This window comes from Ochotona princeps, chromosome 26 (assembly GCF_030435755.1).
Source record: "Ochotona princeps isolate mOchPri1 chromosome 26, mOchPri1.hap1, whole genome shotgun sequence".
Taxonomy (NCBI): Eukaryota; Metazoa; Chordata; class Mammalia; order Lagomorpha; family Ochotonidae; genus Ochotona; species Ochotona princeps.
The window spans coordinates 19,485,204-19,505,315 of record NC_080857.1 but is presented as its reverse complement, the minus strand read 5'-3'; the positions used below and the strand labels follow the sequence as shown (position 1 = coordinate 19,505,315).

The window sequence follows — 20,112 nt, the reverse complement described above, 5'->3', positions numbered from 1 at the left end:
AGAAATGCCACTTTACAATAAAGAAGCTTGCAAGGATATAAGTTGTAAGTATACAAGTTTGAAACCATCAGACAAAAGAGCCATAATTATCTATGATTTCAGTACCAATTTGTCAGCATCGTTTATAAAAACTAGTTACTACTTACAAGAAGAACAAAAGTTAGGTGGGTTATAACTCACCCAAACAGGCTTAATTTTACATTTTCCAGCTGCAGCCTGTAGTTTTACAATCACCAGTTTTCACATTTGATAAATGTCCAAGAAAGAATAGCCCTAACCAACATACTCGAATGTCAGACAATTTATTAACTCATCCAACACTTTCAAACACTTGAAAGTTTGTTTTCCTCCTAGGTTTTGAAAATCATAAATAGTATCAAATATTTCCATAAAATATTTTGATCTTAAGCTGGAAGAATAGTAATCAAAATAGTTGTTACAGTAAGAATAAGGGTATTTCTGCTGCCAAGTTTGGTGGCCCTAAGTTTTGTTAGTCTAGGAGTAACTATCAGATTTCAAGGATGCAGCCAATGTTAAGATTTACCATTCCTGAGGGGTGGGGAGGTGAAGGAAGGAGATTCATTAATATTTAATTCCGTTCCTAGAAAAGCGTTGTTAAGCATGGAGTTTCCCCTCTTTTCTATAAAAGACCCCAGATGTTAATGGAAAAAGTTGACGTGCAAAATCCATAAAAAGATGGTTAATAGATAAAAGAATAATGTTAATGCCCCTTTTTAAAAAAAATTAAGTTATGATTCTTTTACCTGCTAAAACAAGAACATACATTAAAACAAATATATCAAATACTGAATACCCCCCCCCAATATATTAGAAACAGGTAGTATAATGAAACTAGTCTAAAACCAAGACAGAGAGGGAGAGATGTTTAAGAGAAAATGGGAAGAAATGACCTTCTAAAACGAAGGGCATCTTGGAACAGAGTCAAGCAAGAGAATCAAAGGCCTGACATTTTTTTCTTTTTTTTTTTTTTTTTTACAAAACTGGTAAGTACATTCAAGCTGCAACTGATTATGCCTTCAAGGCAACAAAAATGAACAATAACCATTTCTGTCATTTATTCTATACAATCTAAGTCCTGAAGCTGCTAATTAGTGAGATTATGCCACAAAATAAATGAGTTAGAAACAGTAGCATAAAAAGTGAAAATAAAAATTTTAAAGCCTATTTGTACTTTGAGGAATATATTTTTCAAACACTTTCTTGTTTAGTTCTTTTAGACAAAGTAATTCTAAATAGCCAGGAACTATTGTTGGGGGAAAACACACCCATACACACCCCCTGACATATACCCATATTTGCAAATCATCTTTAATTCTCCACACATTTAAAAGGAACGGGAAATGTTAAGCTTTTAGTTCAAAATTATTCACATGAAAAGTTTAAGATGTTTGTTTTGCTCCTATGCTGAGCTATGTGATTCTTTAAATTTTAAACTTTAGCATTCAAGCTATCCAAAAATTTTGTTTCTTTAATCTCCTGAGGATTGGATATCCTTACATATTTTCCCATTTATCTGAAATGTTAGAAAGAAGCTTTATGATCTAGTAAAAAAAAGCGCAGTAAGGAAGTCCTCAGAGACATAAAAGTTGATTCAATGTAAGTATCTGTAATAGCAGCAGGCTGTAGATCCCTAGTGGGTGTCTGTAAAATGTCTGTCAGGTAAATCACGAATGGGGTGGCCTAGTACAATCTGAGAAGCCTCCTGAAGAGTTCGGATTTCTGCAAGATTCTCAGTATGGGCTCAAGAAATAATACTGATCAATCATTTTATTTGCAAAATGATCTCTTCATTTATTTGAAAAGACAGAGCAATAGAGAGAGAGGAGAGACTTGGAGATCTTCCATCCACTGGTTTATTCCCTAAATGGCCTCAGCAACCAGTTCTGGGTCAGGCTGGAGGCAGGAGCCCAGAACATCCAGGTCTCTCATATGGATGGCAGGGGCTCAAGCATGTGGGCCATTCTCTGCTGCTGGATGAGAAGCAGAACAGCAGGACTTGAACTGACACTTTGAGATGTGCAAAACAGTTTTTGTAAACTTAAATATATTAAACCCAAGCTGTGGTAAGGATGATTATTACAGATCTAATCTGACCATACTAAGAAGTGGATTATTCTCTGTACTTTCACTCCAAAAGTATTTTTTGAACAGCTCCTATGTGGTAGACTCTGTTACAGATAAAGGTACGATTTTTAAAATATCAATTTAGTTCCTACTTCTGGTGAATATAATACTTTACGACTTTTATTAACTATGAAGGACTGTACTATTGTAATACTATGGGGGACATCAGTTGGGGAGAGGAAATTGGGGAGGGGAAGGAGAAATCCCAGAGCCTATGGAATTGTACCATAAAATTAACAGTAAAACAGAAGGAAAAAAAAGAAAAAAAATTTTATTAACCAAATAGTCCTATACTTTAAATAATTATGCACATAGCTTATAATATTGGTTTGATAAAGGGTAAAATAAAAGAATCCAGTCAATTAAAAATTTGCCAGCTAATTCTAGAATTGCAGAACTTATTTATGTACTTTTTGTTCATTTGTGTTTTCACAAAATATATCAGTATCTATTAATAAAGAAATGTTTCTAATTAAAAGACAAAAACTACCCCGGGAGATTAACTGTTCATTATAGAACTAAATACTACTTCTCAGTATTTTCTACACTAACATATATAACTAGTTTTTCTTTGTTTATAGAATGAACATGAAACCACATCCTGAATTAGGATCTTCAGAGGCCAGCACCATGGATTACTCGGTTAAGCTTCTACCTTCAGTGCCAGCATCCCACGGGGGCACTGGTTTGAGTCTTGGCTGCTCCATTTCTTTTTTTTTTTTTTTAAGATTTATTTATTTATTTTATTACAAAGTCAGATATACAGAGAGGAGGAGAGACAGAGAGGAAGATCCTCCGTCCGATGATTCACTCCCCAAGTGAGCCGCAACGGCCGGTGTGCGCCGATCCAAAGCCGGGAACCTAGAACCTCTTCCGGGCCTCCCACGCGGGTGCAAAGTCCCAAAGCTTTGGACCATCCTTGACTGCTTTCCCAGGCCACAAGAAGGGAGCTGGATGGGAAGTGGAGCCACCGGGATTAGAACCGGCGCCCATATGGGATCCCGGGGCGTTCAAGGCGAGGACTTTAGCCACTAGGCCACGCCGCCGGGCCCGGCTGCTCCATTTCTGACCCTGCTCCTTTCCAGTGGCCTTGGAAGTCAGTGGAGGATGGCCCAGGTCCTTGGGTTCCTGCATCCATGTATGAAATCTGGAGGAAGTTCCTGGCACCTGGCTTCATACTGGCCCCACTTTGGTCACTGTGGCCAACTGGGGAGTGAACCAGTAGATCAAAGATGTCTCTGTAAACCTGACTATCAAATAAAAAATAGATCTTGGAAAAAAATGATTTTATAAAGGTTCATTTCATGGTGGTCCTTAAATTAGGCAAATTAAAAGATTTTAATAATTATTTAGTTTGTTTTGGGCTTATTTGGTCTGTTTACTGATTCATTTGTCATTTTCAGTCATTATATGGTGTTATAAAAAAAAAAAAAGTAGGAGTGAGTGTCAGGAATAGTGGTTAAGATGCCTCATGTTGGATGGTTGGCTCCAAGTTCCAATTCTGATTCTGATTCTAGCTTCGTGTTAATACATGTTCTGAGATTCAGCATGTGATGGCCTGAGTATTTGGATCCCTGTCACTCATCCGGATGACCCAGAATGAGTTTCAGGCTCCTGGCTTGGGCCTGGTTAAGCCCCAGCTGCTCTAGCCATTTAGGAAGTGAACCACTGGGATGGAAGATGATCTATAGTCCTTCCTTCCTCCCTCCCTTCAAACACAGCTTCAGTAGACCAAGTTTTGCATTTTAAACCTTCAATTAAGTTGATTTATTCTCTTTTAGATGAACTAAGTTACTTTGTTAAAGGAGAAAATGAGTTTTCATCTGCCTTTTAAGCTAGTTTTGGCAGAAATGGAAAATTAAATGATCTGAGATTGTTTAATTGGGAATATATTTGGAGCTGGTTTTGTGACAACACTGGTTAAGCCATGCACTGCAACCCAGGGGCACTGGTTCATGTCCCAGCGTTCTATTTCCAATCCAGCTCTTTGCTAATATGCCTGGGAAAGCAGTAGAAGATGGACAAGTATTTGAGTCCCTGCACACAAGTGGGAGACCTGGAAGAAACTCCTGGCTTTGGCTAGTCCAATTCCAGGAGTTGCAGCCAGTTCAGAAGTGGACCAGGGCCTGGAGTGCTGGCTCAGTGGCTAAATCTTCACCTTACCATCGACAGGGATCCCATATGGGTACCAGTTCGTGTCCTAGCTGCCCCACTTCTAGCCTGGGAAAGCAGTAGAGGATGGCCCATAGCCTTGGGATCCTGCACCTGTGCAGGTGATCCAGAAGAAGCTCCCAGACCCTGGCTTCAGATTGGTCTAGCTCTGGCTGCTACAGCCACTTGGGGAATAAACCAATGGAAGGAAGATCTTTGTTTCTCCTTCTCTCTGCATAATCTACCTTACCAATAAAAGTAAATAAATCTTTAAAAAAATTTGGTTTCACTACTTGAAAAAAAAGGACTAGGAAGTATCTTGATTGTTCAATAATTTAAGATAAAGGGTATGTGCAGGTATACATACACACACACACGTCTATATGTTAGGTGATGCTTGAGGTAACAGGTCTCTCCCTATGCTAACTGCCCCTTTTCTTTTTTTGCTTATACCACAACCAATTGTTTTTCTGCCTGTTCCTTTCCTTTTACAACAGATTCAGGCATTTATTCCAAAATAAAATTAACTTCTCTGAGTTGATTGCTTCCTTAATTTTTGTATTTTATATTGAAGAATTATAAATAAGAAATAATACAGATGATACCAAGTAGAAAAAAAAAAGCTTGGATTACTAAACAAACAGAGAGGTGGGGGGGCGGGGAAGGGCACTCATTAGTGGTCAAACTTGTAGCAGCTCACCAGACCAGCAAACTCAAAGCAACAAGTATTTAATGCTGTTGGGAGAAGGGCATGCAGAAGTAATGCTTAAAGCTTTCATAGCTGGCGAGCAAAGACTGCATAGTGGAGAGAAGGAAGATTGTAGAGGGAGTGACTGCAAACCTACAGAAAACGTGACATCAACACTTGATAGGAACCCTTAGGAACTCTGAATCCACTCTCTCATTAACTATGGAGGCATGTGCCTGGGATGCTTCCTATGGCATAACGGGCGTAAGAGGCATTATTCATCTTGGATAGGAGCTGTCTATTCAGTGTGCTGAAGTTTATGTAAGAGGCAATGGAAACAGATTATGTTAGAGGGGTGGAGAAAAGAATAATGGGGAGTAAATCAAGATCATAACTAGAAATTCCCCGCAAACATAAATCCCACCAGGCAATCAACACAGATATCTTTATTCTCTATTTTTTTTTCTTGGAAAGTTTTTTTTTTTTAAATTATTATAGTAAGCTAAGATCCAACTCCTTATGTAACCCAGTTATCACAGGTTAAGATGAAACCATTGTATCTGGGATTTAGAATGTTATTATTATTATTATTATTATTATTATTATTACCAGGTTTCATACCACTTATTTCATATGGGTTATAATTACTCAAAAGCTCCTCAGATAATGTTTGGTATTTATATCTTTAGATGGATATAATACAGATACTCTTTTTTTATAAGCCTACATCTTTTGCCTAAAAGAAACATCATTATTCTTAGACACTGGGATGCTGAAATTTACTGAGTACAATCTTTTAAGAAAATACTGAGAACAAACAGATCAACACTGGTGACCATCAAATACATACAGCTTTCAATCTCTTTACAGCATCTTCACAGATGTGCATTCCTCTTGACTCATCAACTTCTACATGCCCAAGGTACTGTAAAAAAAAATAAATAAAAAAGTTTTAAAAGTCAGGGCTATTGCTATAATTGCTATAGTACTATAGAACAGTTAATAGGTCACAGAAAATGGGGTATTAAAATTCCTGTGTTCAAAAATCTCACAGCCACTGTGGAAAAGTTAAGATACTGTTATTACGCTTATTTTTCATTTTCTCTTGTAACTAAGAGTTAAAATAATTATTTCAGGAGTTATTATTAGGGAATAAGTTAAAAAAGAACAGGACAAGTGCTAATTGTTACCTGAATCATAAAGGCCTATGCTGGACACAGTTACCTTACCTCTACACATAAAATTAAGCTCAAAGGTATGCACACATATAATGAAAAAGGCATAAACTTTTTGTTTTTAAAGACCAGAGATCACATGAGGTATGTATGGCGAGTATGTAACAGCAAGGAAATTTATGAAAATTTCAGATGGTGGTGTACCTAAGTTTTAAAGCATGTATAGAGTTTGAAGAGACAAAAATGTAAAGGTTAGGACTGAAAGAAACAAAGTTACGACTACGTAACAACATAACTGCATATCAGCAAATATTCCTGACTGGTTAGAATATGAGATGTATGCAGCTGATAAAGTGTTAAAACAAGGAATAGGTACTTTAACTCTAGAGACAATCATGCAGACAATTTCGCAAGTGCTTTTTGTTGTTGTTGTTTTTTAAGATTTCTTTCTTTTTTGGAAAGGCAGAGATTTACAGAGAAAGGAGAGAAAAAGATCTTCCATCCGCTGGTTCACTCCACAAGCTGCGCACCGGCTGGAGCTGAGCCAATCTGAAGCCAGGTGCCAGAGCTTCCTTTGGGTCTCCCAGGCACGTGCAGAGTCCCAAGGCTTTGGGCCATCTTCTACTGGTTCCCCAGGCCACAAGCAGGGAGCTGGAAGGGAAGTGGAGCAGCCAGGATATGAACTGGCACCCATATGAGATCCTGGTGGATGCAAGACCAGGACTTTAGCCACTAGGTTACTGTGCCAAGCCCACAAGTGCTCTTTTTCAAAAGGAAATTTAAGAACAGTTTCTAGTGCCTCCCACTGAATGGAGCCAAAAAATCTTTGCAGAACTCGAGTAGTACCTATTTGACATATCTGAAAAATGAACAGTGGAAGGTGAATCTATAACACCAAAACTCACAGAATTGAACTGGAGAGTTTTTTCTCTATACCTCTACATACGTCTTCTTTCATACATCCTAGGCCAACTTATCACAGCCAGAAACCCAAAAGTGAGTACTGCGGAACACAAGAGAATTCTTGCAAAAGCCCTCAAGCTCTTGTCTGAAAAGCAAGAAAGGAAACACTAGCCCCAGATAGGACAGGTTGAACATCTGTGGGACATCTCTGCCTGCTTGGCCTAGTGAGGGGTCTTAGTCATAGGTACAGAGCCCACCATGTTCCCGGGGAACCCCTGACTATGGTTTCGGCTAACCACGACCTCAATCTGGCCTGCTCATTGGATATACAGGCGAGGCTGGTAGGTTGCACTCCAGTCTCTCTTCTCTGTCCTTGGACAAACTGTGCTGGGACTTCCTTGATAAGCAACTCTGAGAAGTGGGTGTGGTCCCACATTGCCTGCCAGCCACAAGTGGTGTGTGTGACCTTCAGCTGACTTATAGCCACATGTGGTAAACTTGACCTGCGGCATACACCTGCCAACCATCATGTTGTACATGACCTGTTACATGATTGGAGGGTCCAGAGAGATAGACATGCTTTCTACGCAAAGTGTTATTGTTGAGTCAGAGGACTGTTAGAAGATGCCCTTCCCCTTTCCCTTTTCTTACTTTATGTAAGTTTGTGCTTGCATTACAATAAATGGACATGCTAGATCAGACTGTCTCTGATGGTTTATGCTGCTGAATACCATCGTCTCGTTCCCTCGGGGGCTTCAGTGGCCTGCTGGTCAGGAAACCCCTGAGAAACATCATGGACAGGCTGGGAGACAGGGTAATCTGCATCCCAGGCCGCGTGTAACAGGATGGCGTGTGGTTTCATCATACTGCTCAGAATGACATACTTTTGAAAATTCATCCATTATTTACTTCTTGAATTTTCCAACTAATATTTATGGGCCACAGTTGACTGTGGGTGATTGAAATTTCAAAACTATAGGTATAGGTGTGTGATGCAGCAATTAAACTGCCATGTAAGAACTCATCCCATATCAGAGTGCCTGGCTCAAATCCTGGAAACTCCACTTTTGAGCCAGTTTTCTATTATTGCACATCTTAGGAGGTGTGACAGCAGTACTTGCATCACTACCACACACGTGGGAGACCCATATGGAGGTCTGGGCTCCTGGCTTTGTCTTGGCCCATCTCTGGCTGTTTCAGCCATTTGGGTGAGGGAACCAGTAGATGGAAGATCTTTTTGTCTCTCCACCTTAAAAAAAAAAAAAAAAGCAGAACTAGATAAAAAGAAGGACTACTAGTCTGTTATAGCCACTATGCCACTATGAACTTGGCACTTTGTATATATTAACTAATTTATTTCTCAACCTGTCAGAGGTTATTGCTATTTTCTTCATTTTAGAATATGAGAAAATTCATGCACAGAAAAGTGACTTGCCTGAGACCACAAAGGCAGAAACGTGTGCAAATGAGGGATTAAATCCTTAACCATTTCTCTATTTTGCTTCTCCTTAATTGACAAAAAATTGACAGCAACAGTTTCTGAGAAAATGTAACCATTAAGAAAATATATATGTGATTATATATGACAAGTATAAATAAAACATGAGGAAATACTCCAAGAAGAGGTAGTTTAGACTGGCAGTTAGGACATTTGCATCTCCAGCAGGGAGCTGGATGAGAAGTAGAGCAGCCAGGATATGAACTGGCACCCACTTGAGATCCCAGTGGGTGCAAGACAAGGGCTTTAGCCACTAAGGTTAACATGCCAGGCCCAGAAATAAAAATTCAAATTAAAAAATCGGTTTACTATTATTAACTTACTAGAATTCAGGATAATATGCATGTCACTGCAGTCTGTTACTGAATAATAAATAAGCAGGGCTGGTAATCTTTTGGTGTAGTGGTTTAACAGCTGCTTGGAACACCTGCAACCCACGCTGGAGAACTGAGGTTAGGACCCTGGCTCCATATTCATTCCAGCTTCCTACTATTGCACACCCTGAGAGATAGGAGGTGATGACTCAAGTACTTGGGTTCCTGCCACCTATGTGGGAAGCACAGATGAAGTTCCCAGCAACGAATATTATAAGCATTTTGGGGAGTGAATCATCAGATAGGAAGTGTCTGTCTCTCTGCATCTCTACTTCAACTATAAAAAATTTTTTTAAAAAAATGTAAAAAGAATTTCCAGTGATACCACGCTCCATTTTTCCCCCCTGGATCTTCGTTAACATGTACAACAAACTGACACAGTGCCACCTAATACTTCCTGTATCTACCAGCTAATAATTTTGAGTTAAAAATTTTTCTAGGGCCAACATTGTGGTATATTGGGTAAAGCTGTTGCTGGCAAAACTGGCATCTGTGGGTGCCAGTTTGTGTCCTGGCTACTCCACGCCCAAGCCAGCTCACTGCTAATGGTCTGTGAAAAGCAATAGAAGATGGCCTCAGTGTTTGGGCCCCTGCCAGCCACATAGGATCTGGATGAAGCTCCTGGCTCTGGCCTGGTCAGGCCCCGGCGGTTGTAGCCATCTGGAGAGTGAATTCAGTGGATAGAAGAGTTCCTCCTCTGTCCCTCCCTCTCCTTCTCTGTAATTCTGCCTTTCAAATAAACAATAAAAATCTTAAAAAGTTGGGAGGGGATCCAATTTCATTTTTCTACATTATGGAAACCTAGTAGTTTCATCATCATTTGTTAAAAAGGTCTTCTCCAGTGAATCGTCCTGATGATTTTTCCACAAATCAATGACCCTTAGTTATCTGAGTTTATTACTAGACTCTAAATTTCAGCCTATGTACTATACATAATTCTTTGTCAATACCACAATAATTTCATTACTGTAGCTTTGTCATAAATTCTAAAATTGGAAATTGTAAACCCTCCCAATTCGTTTCCATTGTGATGATGAAGTCTCATTTTGCTTCTCACATCACTGATGTGATGAATTTAATCAACTTTCCTTGCACTAAACCATTTGTACATTCTTAAACCCTGCTTTATTCTTTTTTGTTTCTGATTGTTTTATCTTGATAATTTTTACATAGTGATTAGGGCACAAAGGGTATAGGGCTACAGGAAAGTGGGTAGGACTATTGTAAACCCTGCTTTATTCTTTGGTATACTTTTAGAATTCATTTGTTGCAATATATAGCTATGCCTGCTTTTTCATGTATATTCCTATGTATATTCATGCAATTCTAACTGGAATTGGATGATAGTTCCTTTTTTGTTTAATATTGATTGATTCATTTGAAAGACAAAGTGCAAGACAGGAAAAAAAGAGAAAGATCTTCCATCTGCCAGTTTCCTCCCCAGATGTCCAACAATAAACAATAAGCATGGCTGGGCCAAGCCCAGAACCAGATCTGGAACCATAATGTAAGTCACCCACATAGGTCAGAAACCCAATTACTTCACCACTGCTTCCAAAGGTCTGCACTGTCAGAAGCAGGAGCCAAGAATCATACCGCAGCAAGATGTGGGACGTAAGCATCTTTTTTTTTTTTAAAAAGATTTATTTTATTTTTATTACAAAGTCAGATATACTGAGAGGAGGAAAGACAGAGAGGAAGTGGAGCTGCAGGGATTAGAACCAGCGGCCATATGGGATCAAGGCGAGGACCTTAGCCACTAGGCCACACTGCCAAGCCCGGATGTAAGCATCTTTTTTTTTTTTATTATTGTTTTTTTTATTATTATTAATTTCATTGCATTATGTGACACACATTTTTTTTTTGCACTGGAATTCCCCCCGCCCCTCCCCAAACCCTCCCCCTCCCACGGTGGATTGCTCCACCCCGCTGTATTTCCATAGTTCAAACTCAGTTGAGATTCTTTCATTGGAGGTTTTGACCAATCGTAAAGTCCAGCATCTAATTGTCCTGGCAAATTCAACGGCTTCCTGGTGAGACCATCTCTGGTCCAAAGGCAGAACCAGCAGAGTATCATCCCAATCAAGTAAAAAACTCAACCCAATATTTACAACCATTTACAGCATTATGGCATTAATTGACATGGTATTGATTAACCAATATGTTACTAGGAAAATGCATGTTCTCGACCACAACCTGTGACTTCCCCATAGACATTTCAACTTTGGTTTACATTCAACCATGGTCTATATACCTTAAAATGGCTATAGATTGCTATTCAGCTGTCTCTTGTCTTTTTCAATGTTAGTATTTAGCATTTTATAGCATTGAAGCGTGATTTTGCTGAACCTGGCTGTTTTTCGGGTAGTCCAACTCTATAACTTTAACAGGACAAATGTCAACAGTTCAGGTGAATATTTTTGGGAGGGGTGTGCAGAGAAATCCTCAACACCCCAGAGAGGAGTATCTGATCTTTGGGATGTAAGCATCTTAACTGTTGGGCTGAAGTGCCTATCTGGGGTCTTCTCCACTTTCTTATCTCTAGCGCTATATACCTGTGGGTTTTGTGTTTGTTTGTTTATTAAGACTCACTTCTGTTACTACTACCAAGCTAGTCAACCTCTTCATGTTTTCCTCTTAGAATAAAATGAGACAGCAGGGTTTTATGATTTCTGAGTTATAAGTTTCTAAGAATTTACAATTGTCTTTAGTCTACTGCTTACCATAATCAACTAAACTGGTAATATAGGGCTGTTTCTGTCAACAAAAATCACACAAAAAAAATCAGATGAAGAGCACAACAACAACAAAAATACTCCTACATAGCTGACTCTAGGGTGCATAATCTATTTTAGAAATGTGGAGATGGAAATCAGCCTGTCTTACTAGATTATGAGAAAAACATGTCCATTGAAATAAACATTATTAAAAAGATCTCTTTTCTTCTCTGAGACACTATCTCACTGAAGAACTGCAGCTGATTTATGCTTTAATGACTAAAATATTTGACACTGGGACTTCTTTTGTCTGTATGCCTTTTCCAAATTCCCTCTGAGTAACAGACTTTTATTCAATAAAATGTGCTTTAGAAAAACCAGTATGTGGAATTTCATTCTTGGATGAATTAAGTCATTTTTCCCTTTCTTGAAAAAATTACTTAAAAAGTAGATTTCTTCCTCTGCTTTGTAATGTTATCCGTGAGAAGAAATGTAGAGCTCAGATGTGAGAGACTGTACAGTTCACAGTTCCCAACACCAGCAAAACCTAACATAATAATGCTTCATCTATATGGATCCATCTTACTCTGGATATACAACTTCTACTGTATGACAAATACAATTTGCAGATCTGCAAAACAATATCAAAACTTGTTTTGGGTCTTTAATCAGAATAGCAGAATGAGATTTTTTTAAATTAATTTTCAATACAATTTTATCTGAGGAAATCCTACAACCTAAGAGGATATATTAAGTCTAGTCGTTAAAGTTTAGAACTAGAGCTCTCCCAGCTCTGCACGGCCGCGCCGCCGACCCCCGTGCGGCCTTCGTAAAGGGGAGAGAGAGCAAGGCGGCCCCGGGACCTGGGACTGGCCCCGCCGTGGCCCCTCCCGACCCGGGGGCGCGACAGACGCGGGGGGGGGGGGGGGGAGTTTAGAACTAGAGAGAACTTAAGAGACCCAAAGCCTTCACTGTCAAATATGATACTAGATGTCAAAATAGTTAAATGGTTTGAAGAAAGTCATATTACTAGTATACTAACCAGCAGATGGATGAACTTGCTTTCAAATTAATTTTTATTTTAAAAATCAGATACTAAAAATATTTCCTAATGACAGCATTAACAGAAATCTTATTCCCTGACGCTGATGTAATTTGACAACAAGGAGTAGCTCCCTCCCTCTCATACTTTGCAGACACAGGAGGGAAAAAAAACAAAAGATTGAAACATCTGTCCCACCAACCTTCCACCATATCTGAACCTCCTCACCCTCACCAGAGGCCCACATGGGTATACATCCCTCACAACTAGGTGAAAAACACTGAAAAGAAAACAAGTCTTTAAGGAAGAGTATTACCTATTTTATCCATATTTTCAGATTTTTAGAGTGAACTTTTAATATTTTGTTAGTATCTGATTATTTTCTCATTTTATTTTATTTTATTTTATTTTTTTTTTTTTAAAGATTTTATTCATTTTATTATAGCCAGATATACACAGAGGAGGAGAGATAGAGAGGAAGATCTTCCGTCCGATGATTCACTCCCCAAGTGAGCCGCAACAGGCCGGTGCACACTGATCCGAAGCTGGGAACCAGGAACCTCTTCCAGGTCTCCCACGCGGGTGCAGGGTCCCAATGCATTGGGCTGTCCTCGACTGCTTTCCCAGGCCACAGGCAGGGAGCTGGATGGGAAGTGGAGCTGCCGGGATTAGAACCGGCGCCCATATGGGATCCCGGGGCTTTCAAGACGAGGACTTTAGCCACTAGGCCACGCCGCCGGGCCCTTCTCATTTTATTTTTAATCGGGCAATTTTGCTGATGTTAAACTGATGAAGCATATTGTTGAAATAAGTATCAAAACGAACCCAAGAGGACTGATAATCAGATTTGTTGTGAATTTTCTGTATATTGAATGAATGAAGACAGAAATTGAAGATTAATATGTACATTTACATGATTTAATTTTTGTAAAAGGCAAAAGTGCATTTATGTGTGTTTATATATACTTGTATATACAAAGGAAAATATTTCAAAGGATATACTTGTTCACAGTGATAACCTCTGGGGAATGGGATTAGAGGGAAGGGGATTTATGTGGCTGTCTGTATACTGGGTGGGATATTGTACTTTTATTTCTGTATTTGAATTTTTAATAAATATGTATTATTTATAAAAAAAAAGGTTTTGTCTCAGGATTCTAATACACTGAGAATCTCAAAGAGTTTTTATGTCAGTTATAGCTGTAGATAGATACTATAGAGTAAAATTAAGAACTTTAGAGGGCCAAGTACTTGAGCCATCACCTGTTGCCTCCCAGGTGAGCATCAGCAGAAAGCTGGCATTAGATGTGAAGCTGGTATATGAACAGAGGCATTCTGACACTGAAGGGGAGTATCACCATGCAGTGTTCAAATGCTACACAATGTATTTTTAATGACAAATAACTATATTTTCCAAAACAAATAGCAATTAGTGACACTAATCTCCTTAACACTCAGCTTAATAGAAGAAAACTATATTCTTGGGCCCGGCACAATAATGTAGCAGTTAAAATCCTCGCCTTGAAAGCACCAGAATCCCATATGGGCGCCGTTTCAAATCCCGGCAGCTACACTTTCCATCCAGCCCCCTGACTATGGCCTGGGAAAGCAGTCGAGGACGGCCCAAAGCTTTGGAACCCAGCACCCACATGGGAGACCTGGAGGAAGTTCCTGGCTCCTGGCTTCGGACTGGCTCAGCTCCTGGCATTGCAGCTGCTTGGGGAGTGAATCATCGGACTGTGGAAGTTCTTCCTCTCTGTATCTCCTCCTCTCTGTGTATCTTTCTTTCCAATAAAAATAAATAAATCTTAAAAAAGAGAAAACTATATTCTCATATATGCATCTACATTGCATCTGCTGTAATAGGTTTTTTCTGAGGAAAGTATGTAAGAAAGTCCGGCCTCAAGGAGATAGAGTTGGAAAAGAGAGTATCTCAGGACTCCCTGAAAAGGTTTTAGCAACCTCACTTTGACAGCTTCTAGATTAAGTTTGGTATAGGCAATATTTCATCTGTTAACACTGAAATTCTTCCTCCATTAATAAAAACTATCTTTGCTATATTAACCAATAGAATTGCAATACAAGCTTTGAAGCCTACTCTAATTATTACTGTAATACTGAAATTTACCAGGATAACCAAAAACACAGCAGAAATCAAGTAAGTTGCAATTTCATTTGATTACTGTCTAGTAACTTTGGACAGTCCCGTTCTGTCTCTTATTCTCTGGAATAACTATTACATTGTCCTCCAAATCCAATTCTGCAACTTGTCTACTCATGATCTTCCCACATCTTCACTTCCCATACCTTTGAGAAAATACGCCTTTAAAATTGAGCTCCATCCATTTCAGGCCAACACATCACAAACTTACATATCCTTCTCCCTACTTTCCATCTTTCTGATGGACCCTCCTGCTAAAACAGAATCAATATTCTTTCCACCAAAAAGTAAATCACTCAGTATGCAGTAACTTATAGTTTAATTTCACAAGATTGAAAAGAAAATTCCCTTTAACTCTTCTCATTACTACTGAGCTGTAGAATACATCAGACCTATATTTAAGAAAAAAGATGTCCATTCCCTCTGACCTAGCATTTAGTAAGCATCTCTCACTGAAAATCATTCAGGATCTCTTTCTTTTTTTAAAAGGCTGATTATACAAAATGCAGAGCAACACAGGGAAGAGTTAGAGAGTAAGAGCGAAAGAGAGATCTTCAGGATGTTTTAGGATTAATATTTTCATCAGAAGTCATCTTATTTGCACTTATACACCAAAAAATCCTTATTCAAATATCAAACTTAGCAATGACAACTTATTTTTGTACTCATTGAATTCTACCTTTGAAGCAGAATATGAAAGCATCAGTCTGTGAAGGGTTTTCTTTGAACTGTCTGAACTAATGGACATCCAAAAGGCTGTCAGTTCTTTCCCACGCAGATTTATAAACAGCTCTTACCTTAACTGGAAAGCTACATTTTCCAGTGCGGACACCTTCTTCATCCGTCTGCCACTGATGTGGACGACTGGCCTCTGGCACATAAACATCTTTCTTTCTTCTGAAGCTTTGTCGTAGTTTATTCATTTTAATTTTCTACAATCTGTAGACAGAGTAAAGAAACATGAAGAATTTATTAGCTTGTCACACATTTGAATTCTGGATTACTATACCAGTAAAACGGCAGCATTCCAAATGAAAATTTTGGCTTAAAGGAAAATGAGCAATTAGTGCAATTTCAATTATAGCAATAATACATTTTAAAAAATGAATCATTTTATATTTTGAAAAGACAACTAACAATCCTGGCTTTTATAAAAAGTACATTAACTTCTAGTAGGATGTGAAGGAAAGGTTATTTTGAGAAATTTAAGTACTTTCACTATACTTAACCAATGAGTAATTCTTGCTACATGTCTTTTCCAAATCCATTCCAACACTAAAAATGGAAATTTTACATTTAGGTCAAATTACAGACTGCTAACAACTTATGAAAACTTTCACACATATTAAGCAACACTGGATTTTTGGGATCCTTTTTGGTTCACTATAAGACACTAAGCAATCACTTTGGATAAGAAAAAAGAAATTTTTTGAACATGGAAGGGTACTTCAAAAGGGCTGCAGAAAAAGCTAAGTCCGGTTTGGTGCAAAATTTTGAAATCCACACATACAAGCGAACTTCAAAAAGTACACACATAATATGTAATATCAATAAAACTAAGCAAGCATTCCAACATGTTTGAAATGTCCTTGTTCTCAAATGATAAGTTTTATGAAGACTGAATTTAAATTAGAAATCTCGTGCAAGCACTGCGGCATGAGAATGAGCTTTCTCATCTACAATCAAAACAGTAACAAAAAAAGAATGACCAAAGTCCAAGTTTCAAAATTAAATATGTAAATTACAAAGTGATTAGCTAACATCAGTTTTTCATTGTTACAGCCAGTCTCTTGAATGTCGTCAAAAGTGTAGAAATCATAAGATCGCAGGGAGAGATGTAACTGATCACAGTGAAAGCAACAAGTAAACGAATAAGAAAAATACCTTACAGAGAGCAAAATATCACAGCATGAAGCTAATTTCTTCAGTTGGATGTTAAGGAGCAAAGCTCATTCTTTCCCTGAAGTAAGTAAAGCACCTGACATGGCCTGAAACTGATCTTAGGTAATTTCCCACCGAGAAGATGATGTGATAAAGCTATCAAAAGTAACAATCCACTCATGACACCAAATGAAAGTTCGCATTCTGAGGGAAATAATATTGAATAAAGCCACAGAAGAACTACTACCAAATTAGCTAATTTACATGGACAAATGAATCTAGGCACATATTTACAAGGTAAAAATTCTAACAGGGGAATATAAAAAATGCAAAAATTCAGAAATTCTCTGGGATTTCTAAAAATGAATTTAGACAGATTACCCATCCCTAATTTAGCTAAATAAGAGTTTATCTTAATCTGACAGACTCCAAAAAAGAATTCCACAATCTTGGGCACGACACAGTAACCTAGTGGCTAAAGTCCTTGCCTTGCGCAAGCTGAGACCCCATATAGGTGCCGGTTTGTGTTCTGGAGTTCTCCCTTCTCCCTGCTTGTGGCCTGGGAAAGCAGCCAAGGATGGCCCAAAGTCTTGGGACCCTGCAACCTTGTGGGAGACCTGGAAGAGGCTCGTGGCTCCTGATTGGCTTAGCTCTGGCCATTCTGGCCACTTGGGGAGTGAATCAACGGCCAGAAGCTCTTTCTCTCTGTATATCTGACTTAGAAAAGAAAAGAGAAGAGAAGAGAAGAGAAGAGAAGAGAAGAGAAGAGAAGAGAAGAGAAGAGAAGAGAAGAGAAGAGAAGAGAAAAGAAAAGAAAAGAAAAAAGAAAAGAAAAGAAAAGAAAAGAAAAGAAAAGAAAAGAAAGACAGACAGGGAGGGAGGGAGGGAGGGAGGAAGGGAGGGAGGGAAAAGAACAATCTTGGAGCAGCTGGTGTTGTGGTTTAAGGGTTAAGTCGCTGTCTGTGGTGCAGGAGCGCCAGTTTGAGTCCTGGCTGCTCTGCTGTTGATCCAGCTCCTGGTTAGTGTGTCTGGAAAGATTGTAAGTAGATGATGGTTCAAGCTTAGGCACCTGCTAACCAGATGGAGTTCTGTGCTCACAGTCACTGAAGCCATCTGAAAGACTGAACCAGAAGAAACACTTCTTTATCTTTGTCCTGTCTTTGTCACTCTGCCTTACAAATAAAATGAATTTTAAGTTAAAAAAACACATATTGCCATATATATTCTTACATCCCATTTTAAATATATATAAATAAAATAAAAGGTGATCATATCCTTTCTGAAGTTGGCACTCAAATTATCTTAAGGAAAAGCCTATATAATCCCTTTTCCTTTTTAAAAGGGAGATTTATCTAATTTATTTTAAAGAAAATTACAGAGAGGCAGACAAAGAGCTTCCACCTGTCAGCATACTCTCCAAACAGCTGCAATGTCATGGGCTGGGCCAAGCCAAAGCCAGGAGCCTTGAGCTCTACCCTTTTTTTCAGGTTGTTGTCAGCGGCCCAAGTGCTTCAGCATCTTTTGCTGCCTTCTAGGCATATTAGCACAGAGCTGGATCAGAAGCGGAGTGGGGGCCCGTGTTGTGGTGCAGCCAGAAAAGCTGCCACCTGTGACACTGGCACAGGTTTGAGCCCAGCTGCCCCACTTCCAATCTAGCTCCTGTTTACATGGCCTGGGAGAGCAGTGGAGGATGGCTCAAGTGCCTCTGCCACAACTCTGGGAGGCCCAAATGATGCTCCTGGTCAGCCTGGCTCAGCCCTGGCTGTTGTGGCCACTTGGGGAATCAATCAGTGGATGGAAGATGAGCTACAAATTCACAAGCAGGCATTGTTGTAAAGGTGGCTAAGCAATCTCTTGGAACATCTATCTGCATCCCACACTGTAGTACCAACTGGAGTCTCAGCTACCTTGCACACAACTCAGCTCCTTGCTAAAGTGCCTGGGGAACAGTGGCTGAAGGCTCCAGTGCTTGACTTCCTGCCACGCAGCCGGGAGATTCAGACAAGAGTTCTTGACTCCTGGCTTCCGCCTGGCCCAGCACCAGCTGCTGTAGTCATTTGAGGTCTGAACTAGCAGATAGCTGTCCTGGTCTGTCATTCTGCTTTTAAATAAATAAGTAGGTCTCCAGAAAACACTAAGTGAATTGCAAATTTACACTTGCCCAAACAAGGCATGCTCTCTCCCATGTTTATGTATGTGCTCCTTCCTCTGTCCACAAATATCTTTCTCTGCTTGCCTGTGGTTAAAGTCCACTCATTTTGAAAGAATCAGCTCAGGAGTGAGTTCACCTCTTCAGAGAAGCCTAGCTAGCTTCCCCCCATACCCTACAAGCCCTCTCTCTGGTCCTAGTTAAGTGCTTCCACTTCATATAACACTGATCAGCTTATTTCCATTATCATACTCACCAAACCTTAAGGCAACTTCATGTTTCCTTAATGGCCAACTATATCTTATTTGTTTAAATAATACTCCTGTGTACTAAAATACATATTGCATACTATAGTTGTGAAGAAATAAAAGCAAAAGTCATCTAATAGGTAGTATAAGTCTAGAAATAGAAGATTTTAGAATTGCCAAGGTTGGAAGAGACGACAAATGCAATGATCCAAACTCCCATTGACAATGGAAACCATTTTGACAAATTCTCTAAATGGTAAATATCCAACTTCTGTTTAGGCAGATAGACCACAAGTTTATATGCTTTCTCTCCAAAACAGCAATTTATTGTTGTACTCTTCCATTGCCTTGCTGATTGGGGCAATGGACTGTACCAGGCCCTATACTTGCTACTACACACAAGAACTGAGAATGTCCATCATTTTTAGGTTAAACATCTTGTCACTTTCAGCACTGAAATGGTGATGAGCATTTCTGTAAAGAGTAAGTATAACATATCAGTGATTTTCAAACTATTCTCCAAGTGGCCCTTAGACCTCCACAGAAAACCCCAGGCGCCACTGGTTATTTGCAGAGAAAAAGGAGACTCAGACTTGGTCCCAAGTCCCAGGAGAGGCTTCAGATATCTGTCACAGCTTCATACAAACAAGGTCTACTACTTCAGAGTTAAATGTTGGGGTTCTACGTAAGAGTTTAAGGAAAAAGTTTCATGTCTAGAATTTTTTTAAAATTAGTGATATAATAGATTTTAAGTGAATATCTTGCTAGTTGTTCATGGGTTAATCATCACTTATAAAATTTAGCAATTAAGATAATAGTTAACACACATCAAGGAAGAGATCAATCTGTTTTCAAATAATCTTTAGCATGTGATTTAAAAAATGCCTATTTTATTTGAAAGGTAGTTACAAAGAGAGAAGGAGAAGAAAAGATAGGAAGAAAGATCTTCCATCCACTCATTCACTTTCTTTGGGTCTCTA

The 20,112-nt window shown here is 39.0% G+C and overlaps 1 protein-coding gene and 1 non-coding gene across 11 annotated transcripts in view; one reads left to right on the top strand and one right to left on the bottom strand.

The window, feature by feature from the left end:
* The window catches only part of NUMB (NUMB endocytic adaptor protein), a 96,862-nt gene that overhangs the window by 27,880 nt on the left and 48,870 nt on the right, over positions 1–20,112 (bottom strand). For all 10 annotated transcript variants that reach the window (XM_012926803.2, XM_058655209.1, XM_058655206.1 and 7 more), the window contains 2 exons: positions 15,652–15,793; positions 5,835–5,909 (listed from right to left, as the gene is read on the bottom strand). In XM_012926803.2, the coding sequence (XP_012782257.2) occupies positions 5,835–5,909; positions 15,652–15,777 (201 nt within the window). In that variant the 5' untranslated portion in view covers positions 15,778–15,793. The remainder of the gene's footprint in view (positions 1–5,834; positions 5,910–15,651; positions 15,794–20,112) is intronic.
* Positions 12,433–12,563, top strand: LOC131478072 (small nucleolar RNA SNORA64/SNORA10 family). The gene has a single exon (XR_009244293.1). It is a non-coding gene; the product is annotated as a small nucleolar RNA SNORA64/SNORA10 family (small nucleolar RNA).